The 8,008-nt window shown below is 41.9% G+C and overlaps 1 protein-coding gene and 1 non-coding gene across 3 annotated transcripts; both read right to left on the bottom strand.

Moving 5' to 3' along the window:
- Window positions 1–606: 606 nt before the first annotated feature.
- LOC123996517 (nuclear inhibitor of protein phosphatase 1-like) lies at window positions 607–7,585 on the bottom strand. Of its 2 annotated transcripts, XM_046299915.1 has the most exons (7): window positions 7,438–7,585; window positions 7,172–7,232; window positions 6,258–6,411; window positions 5,826–6,052; window positions 5,424–5,568; window positions 1,634–1,698; window positions 607–1,453 (listed from the first exon to the last, which is right to left on the bottom strand). In XM_046299915.1, exons 1-7 carry the CDS (start codon window positions 7,488–7,490, stop codon window positions 1,100–1,102), a joined length of 1,059 nt encoding a protein of 352 aa, XP_046155871.1. In that variant the 5' UTR covers window positions 7,491–7,585; the 3' UTR covers window positions 607–1,099. The 2 variants fall into 2 exon arrangements, with proteins under 2 accessions (XP_046155871.1, XP_046155872.1); XM_046299916.1 differs by lacking the exons at window positions 5,424–5,568; window positions 5,826–6,052; window positions 6,258–6,411; window positions 7,172–7,232; window positions 7,438–7,585 and adding an exon at window positions 2,325–2,383.
- On the bottom strand, window positions 6,659–6,812 carry LOC123998378. Its single transcript, XR_006832275.1, has one exon. It is a non-coding gene; the product is annotated as a small Cajal body-specific RNA 1 (non-coding RNA).
- Window positions 7,586–8,008: the final 423 nt, after the last annotated feature.

Here is an 8,008-nt window from a genome sequence, read left to right on the forward strand (position 1 = left end):
CGAAAAGAATGGGAGAAACTCCCCAAATACAGGTCTGCCAAGCTTGTAGCGTCATACCCAAGAAGTTGAGGCTGTAATCACTGCCAAATGTGCTTCAAAGGGTCTGAATACTTATGTAAATGTGTCATGGGTTTTTTGTTTAGATTGATAAGAAAAAAAATCACCCATTTTAGAATAAGACTAACGTATCAAAATGTGGAAAGTCAAGGGGCCTGAATACTTAACGAATGCTCATGTTTACAGTGAGCAAAAATACTACGCACAACTTCAAACCAATACTGAGACCGTATAGAAGGAAGTGGAGATAGTAATATGGAACTCACAGCGACCAACCATATAACGATTAGGCTGTGATGATACCAGTATCGCAACGTTTTTTTCCATGGCAAAAATTATAACACCGGAGCAGGTCCTTTAAAAACCTCCTGTAATACTTGCGCTGTAGCTTGGAAAAATAAATATATGTGAATCTGGATGAGAACATAATGTTTGTTTCCAACATAAGGGCTGTTTTCCTAAGTTACATCCGCTTCGTGTTTGTTTCCCTGCACGATGCCCGACTATCAATTAAGAGATAAAAATCATATCACGGCCATGGGACACCGATTTATGCCACAAGTTACTCTTACTTGACCAACTGACTTGGTCTGCCAAGAACTGCCTTTTATTTTTTATATATAGGACTTAATTTGTAAAACGCATCAAACATTCAGCTCCCGAAGGAGTGGTGTTTCTGTCTTCATGGAATGTACTACTCAAGTCTTTGGGATACTCTTTAGGAGAACGAGGAAGTAACGTAGAAAACATTGACAAAACTATAAAGACCCCAAAACAGTTTTAGAAGTAAAAATCGATCCGCCTCCAACGGGTCATGGTCCCTGATGTCTCCGCCCATACCCTGAGAGTCAGCCCTGCCTCCACCACATAGGCTCTTTCCCAATTTGGCTTTCCTGGATTCTTCGTGTCCTCTCGCCTCAGACTCAAAATACATTGGAAGAGATCCAAGAGGAAACACCTTGGATCATCTCCCATGCATGAGAGAGGACACAAGGAATAGAGGAAAGACGAATTGAGAAAGAGACGTAGCGTAGGGAGAGGGTTAGATTAGTAGGGAGGGGGTGGGCTTCTTGCCTGGCCATGCCTCTTTGGCATACTTTTTCTTGCGGGGCTCGTTGAGGACCTCGGAGGGATAGGGGCCTGTGACAGGGACAGGGTTGAGGGTGACAGGTGGCTGGGGGGCGTCCGGGGCCAGGTTCACCTCTGGGGCCGGGTTGGGGAAGGGCAGAGGGAGACCGCCCAGGATAGTGGCTCCGCTCAGGGGCCCGGCAGGGTGGCCCTCGTGGCTAGTGGGTGGCAGGTCCCCGTAAAGGCCGCCGCCGAAGGTGTAGTTGTGGATGCGCCTTGTCACAACGTCATCCATACTAAGTGAGCCGTGCCTCTCCATTTTCTGTTTCTAGAGTGGAAATGACAAAATATTGAGTAGCAACTCATCTGTAGGCTGTTTCTAGGATTACATTGCAATTTTCTTAATCATAGGCTTCCTTAAATCGCAACGTGATTGTACAAAAAGATATTGACACCTCAGGCAATCAATGCACTTTAGCGGCTTACTATGGATATAACCCAGGCTTACCTTTATAGGGACGACAGCAGTCTGCACCATGTTCCTGAAGCGCCCAACTGAGGGGTCAATGTCCTCTGTAATGTTTCAAGAAGCACTGAGTTACCGCATGCATTACGAGTGAAGCAACAGGTTTAGATTGGTACACACACACTTCATTATTTTCACCCAACCAAATCAAATTTCATTGGTCACATACACATGGTTAGCAGATGTAATGCGAGTGTAGTGAAATGCTTGTGATTCTAGATCCGACAGTGCAGCAGTAATATCGAACAAGTAATCTAACAAATTCACAACGACTACGTTATACACACACACACACACACACACACAGTGTAAGGGGATGGAATAAGAATATGTACAGTTGAAGTTGGAAGTTTACATACACTTAGGTTGGAGTCATTAAAACTTGTTTTCCAAAACACTCCACAAATTTCTTGTTAACAAACTATAGTTTTGGCAAGTCGGTTAGGACATCTTTGTGCATGACAAGTATTTTATCCAACAATTGTTTACAGACATATTATTTCACTTAATCACAATTCCAATGGGTCAGAAGTCTACATACACTAAGTTGACTGTGCCTTTAAACAGCTTGGAATATTCCAGAAAATGTCATGACTTTAGAAGCTTCTTATAGGCTAAATGACATAATTTGAGTCAATTGAAGGTGTACCTGTGAATGTACATCAAGGCTTACCTTCAAACTCAGTGCCTCTTTTCTGACATGGGAAAAATCAAAAGAAATCATCCAAGACCTCAGAAAGAAAATTGCAGTCCTCCACAAGTCTGGTTCATCCTTGGGAGCAATTTCCAAACGCCTGAAGGTACCACGTTCATCTGTACAAACAATAGTACGCACGTATAAAAATCATGGGACCACGCGGCCGTCATACCGCTCAGGAAGAAGACACGTTCTGTCTCCTAGAGATGAATGTACTTTGGTGCGAAAAGTGCAAATCAATCCCAGAACAGCAGCAAAGGACCTTGTGAAGATGCTGGAGGAAACAGGTACAAAAGTATCTATATCCACAGTAAAACGAGTCCTATGTCGACATAACCTGAAAGGCCGCTAAGCAAGGAAGAAGCTACTGCTCCAAAACCGCCATAAAAATGCCAGACTACGGTTTGCAACTAGACATGGGGACAAAGATTGTACTTTTTGGAGAAATGTCCTCTGGTCTGATGAAACAAAAATAACTGTTTGGCCATAATGACTATCGTTATGTTTGGAGGAAAAAGGGGGAGGCTTCCAAGCCGAAGAACACCATCCCAACCATGAAGCACGGAGATGGCAGCATCATGTTGTGGATGTGTTTTGCGGCAGGAGGGACACAAAATAGATGGCATCATGAGGCGGGAAAATTATGTGGATATATTGATATATTGAAGCAACATCTCAAGACATCAGTTAGGAGGTTTAAGCTTGGTCGCAAATGGGTTTTCCAAATGGACATTGACCCCAAGCATACTTCCAAAGATATGGCAAAATGGCTTAAGGACAACAAGATCAAGGTATTCGAGTGGCCATCACAAAGCCTTGACCTCAATCCTACAGAAGATTTGTGGGCAGAACTGAAAAAGCGTGTGCGAGTAAGGAGGCCTACAAACCTGACTCAGTTACACCGGCTCCGTCAGGAGGAATGGGCCAAAATTCACCAAACTTATTGTGGAAGGCTACCCGAAACGTTAGCCTTTAAACAATTTAAAGGCTATGTTACCAAATACTAATTGAGTTTATGTAAACTTCTGACCCACTGGGAATGAGATGAAAGAAATAAAAGCTGAAATAAATCATTCTCTATTATTATTATTATTATTATTCTCTATTACATTTCACAGTCTAAAAATAAAGTGGATGATCCTAACTGACCTAAAACAGGGAATTTTTACTAGGATTAAATGTCAGGAATTGTGAAAAACTGAGATTAAATGTATTTGGCTAAGGTGTATGTAAACCTCCGACTTCAACTGTACATATACATACATGGATGCGCGATGGCAGTGCAGGATAGGCAAGATGCAATAGATGGTTTAAAATACAGTATATACATATGAGATGAGTAATGTAGGATATGTAAACATTATTAAAGTGGCATTATTTAAAGTGACTAGTGATACCTTTATTAAATCTATTTATTTAAGTGACCAGTGATTTAAGTCTGTATGTTGGCAGCAGCCTCTCTAAGTTAGTGATGGCTGTTTAACAGTCTGATGGCCTCAGTTTATGTAAATACTTACAGTACCAGTCAAAAGTTGACACACCTACTCATTCAAGGTTTTTTCTTTATTTTTACTGTATTGTAGAATAATGGTGAATAAATCAAAACTATGAAATAACAAATGGAATTATGTAGTAACCAAAAAAGTGTTAAACAAATCAAAATATATTTTAGATTTGAGATTCTTCAAAGTTGCCACCCTTTGCCTTGATGACAGTTTTGCACACTCTTGGCATCCTCTCAACCAGTTTCATGAGGTAGTCACCTGGAATGCATTTCAATTAACAGGTGTTAAAAGATAATTTGTGGAATTTCTTTCATTCTTAATGCATTTGAGCCAATCAGTTGTGTTATGGCAAGTTAGGGGTGGTATACAGAAGGTAGCCCTATTTGGTAAAAGACCAAGTCCATATTATGGCAAGAACAGCTCCAATATGCAAAGAGAAACTACAGTCCATTACTAAGACATGAGGGTCAGTCAATTCAGAAAATATCAAGAACTTTAAGTGTCTTCAAGTGCAGTCACAAAAACCATCAAGCGCTATGATGCAACTGGCTCTCATGAGGACCACCACAGGAAAGGAAGACCCAGAGTTACCTCTTCTGCAGATTATAAGTTCTTCAGAGTTACCAGCCTCGGAAATTGCAGAGCAAATAAATGCTTTCAAGTAACCGACACATCTCAACATCAACTGTTCAGAGGAGACTGCATGAATCAGACCTTCATGGTCAAATTGCTGCTAAGAACGAACTACTAAAGGACACCAATAATAAGAAGAAGAGACTTGCTTGGGCCAAGAAACACGAACAATGAACATTAGACCGGTGGAAATCTGTCCTTTTGTCTGTAGTCCAAATTGGAGATGTTTGGTTCCAACCGCTGTCTTTGTGAGATGCAGAGTGGGTGAACGGACGATCTCCACATGTGTGGTTCCCACCGTGAAGCATGGAGGTGGTGGTGTGATGGCGTGGGGGTGCTTTCCTGGTGACACTGTCAGTGATCTATTTAGAATTCTGCAGCGATACCCCCTCTCATCTGGTTTGCACTTAGTGGGACTATCATTTGTTATTCAACGGGACAATGACCCAATACACCTCCAGGCTGTGTAAGGGATATTTGACAAAGAAGGAGAGTGATAGAGTGCTGCACAAGATGACCTGGCCTCCACAATCACCCAACCTCAACCTAATTGAGATGGATTGGGATAAGTTGAACCGCAGAGTGAAGGAAAATCAGCCAACAAGTTTTCAGCATATGTGGGAACTACTTCTTCCAAAACTGTTGGAAAAGCATTCCAGATGAAGCTGGTTGAGAGAATGCCCTTGAATGAGTAGGTGTCCAAACTTTTGACTGGTACTGTAAATCAGGGCCCATGTTCACAAAGACTCTCAGAGTAAGAGTGTTAATCTAGGACCAGTATTTTCTTTTAAATCATAACATTTTAAAAAAGTCTTAGACACTGTAAAATTTGAAGACAGGCACAGAAACACTTTTCCTCAACTACAGATAAAGAACCAATACTTCAACAGCACTGGGGTACTGGTACTAGGCCAATGGAGTTGAAGAGAGAGCTTACCCGGGTTGATGACCTCATCGTCCTCGTTGAAGGTGACTCTTGAGTTCCGCCTCTTCCTCTTGGGTCTCTGGATATCTAGGTTGCCCTCCTCGATGGTCAGGGTGGAAATGCGCTTGTTGTGGGCCGTGTTGAACTCCGTCAGGTTCTGTCACAGCCCAAACAGGGGATGGATAAATGTTTGGGAAAGGAGAAGTGAAACAAAGTTAACACTAAACACACGGAATTGGAAACAGTGAGAGCTAAAAACCCCCCACTAAAGACACTGACAGAACAAAAGATAAACTATGTAAAGAGGGACATCCCGAGTTATCTTTAGCTACTGTGGTAATAGTACAATCCCTCCTTACCAGCATGTCCAGACAAATGCCCAAGTAGACAACTACAGAAGACACACAGACACACCTCTAGCTCGGTCTCCTCCTCTGGTAATCCTAAGAGACCCTTAGACCCCTCCTCGTCCTCTCCGGCCTTGCTGTCCCCCGTGGCGGAGTTGGTTCCTTGCTGGCTCTGAGGTTTCTCCCGGATGGTGTAGGCTCGCGTGGACGCCCCAAACGACATGGTGGAGTCTATGGGGACCTGCTGAGGCTTATTGGGCTCCAGGCGGATGTGTCCCAGGAAGGTACCATGCGCTAAGAACGTAATTTACAAACTTCAAGTCCACATGTCATGTACGGATGTCATTTAGAAAAAGTAAGTGAAGTGTAATAGTTGCACAGCCTTTATTCGACAGTGCACTCCTCTAAGGCAATGCAACTGTTACATTTTGAGTACTTTTTACTAGCTTGAGGTAAGATAAACTATTTTACAGACTGATGTACACGACAGTTCACTTACTGCTGTTGTTATCGATAAGGAACACCCTCTTCAGGTGCTTGTGGTAGACCAGGGCCGCATGCACGCGTGAACATGACTGGTGGTCGATGGTGAAATCACACATGTCCGGGTTCCTCCCGAATAAGTAGTACTTCTTCTCGTCAATGATCAGTTTCTTCAAGGATTCATCATCATAACAACAGATTGGGCAATACATGTATTTTCTTACGTCACAACATCATAGCCTGGTGGCCCAGAGATAATTCTGCTTTCTTGACAACTCCTCGTCACTCATTCTCACGCCAAGCTGTTTTAGCATGACAATTCCATAAGGAGTTGGCAAAAGATCCTAAACAGACACTCAGGCTAACAACACTGATAACATTGAATGAAATCCTTGCCAGCTGTAAGACAGTTTAAAGCCCTGTGCCTCTGAGCCATAACTCAAGAGTGCACTCCTGAGCTTAAATATCAGGACTGATGTTTCTGTGGCACCTTTCTTAAAACCCAACAGTCACGGAACTCAGGCACCAGGATGCACTGGGCTGAGGACAGTAGTGTCCGTATCTGGTGCATGCATGTATGATCAATTTGTTTATTTAGTTAAATACACCATGACACCTAGCTACCTATATTGAAGTATACAGACTGAAGTAGACTAGATTGTATATTGAAGTAGACAGTCTATACTAATAGACATGTATAGGTAAACTACATCACGTAGGACTACATCCTATGGTTCTCTATCACAGCTTTTGATAGAGCTGGTACAGTTGGTTAGTATAGAAAGTAAGTAAACACATCAGCTCCGTAATGACTGATGTATTATGCAAGATAATAGCCACATTCTAAGGAACCATACAGAATTTCTAGCCTTGTGCAGATAATACAGATTGGCGGTTCAAATGTTCGCCACAGAAGCCCTAAGCTCTTACCTCGACCATTTTGTCACCTTTCATCACGTCCAAATGGAGTCCTGGAGGGGGCTTGCCTGCCCTGAAAACAACAAGGACCAAAAGCTAAGCACACCATTCAATGAAATGAATCAGCTAGCTAGCATATGTTAGCTAATAAGACGTGGCTAAAAGGAATACATACGTTTCTATCTACAAAATAAATAAAAAGTAATGCTGTTTTGTGATTTTGCATGCACTTGATGTCTTTGTACAACGTAAATATACCGGTAAATGAATTTTCTCACCATGTTGGACAATCAAAAGATGGTAAGTTTGTAGCAGTTGCATTAGTCGCCATCTTGCAGGATTCTCCATTCACAAACCCGCTGGGTAAAATGCTCCCTTGCTTTGGGAATTGTAGTTTTGTGGGGTTAAACCCTTGACAGCCAAATCTCTCTGTCTCTGCACAAATGGATGAAAAGAAAGTAATACATTCCATTATCTACAATGATTTGATTCGACTCTAGAAAAAAAAGGTTGCCTACTGAAATGTAATGGCAATGGTTCATTACTTTGAACTGTGAACACACATGCACTAACGCTAACAGTTATTATGCTTAGCTTTCATTATCGCCCATTCACTTGAATCAGATTGAATAGCTTCACGAATAAAGAATAAAGCTTCAAGAATAAAGAATAACGTTTTTTATTGAAAAGCCATTGGGTAGAATAACATAGACTACTATAGCAACATACTCCTTGTTTCATATTACATCTATAGACTGCAAATTGTAGGAAGTTGTGGTGTCACCTTTCATTTTGGGGCATGTTGATGTAGCTTCCCATTTATCACAGACCATACACTTTTGCAGAATG

This window comes from Oncorhynchus gorbuscha, linkage group LG15 (assembly GCF_021184085.1).
Source record: "Oncorhynchus gorbuscha isolate QuinsamMale2020 ecotype Even-year linkage group LG15, OgorEven_v1.0, whole genome shotgun sequence".
NCBI classification, from domain to species: domain Eukaryota; kingdom Metazoa; phylum Chordata; class Actinopteri; order Salmoniformes; family Salmonidae; genus Oncorhynchus; species Oncorhynchus gorbuscha.

Excerpts from the sequence above, each read along its gene's own strand:
- LOC123996517 (XM_046299915.1), bottom strand. The coding sequence starts at position 7,490 with ATGGCGACTAATGCAACTGCTACAAACTTACCATCTTTTGATTGTCCA. Across the intron at positions 1,699-5,423 it reads CGATGAGGTCATCAACCCGG|AGGACATTGACCCCTCAGTT; the intron begins GTAAGCTCTCTC and ends GAAACATTACAG. Across the intron at positions 1,454-1,633 it reads CTGCTGTCGTCCCTATAAAG|AAACAGAAAATGGAGAGGCA; the intron begins GTAAGCCTGGGT and ends TTTCCACTCTAG.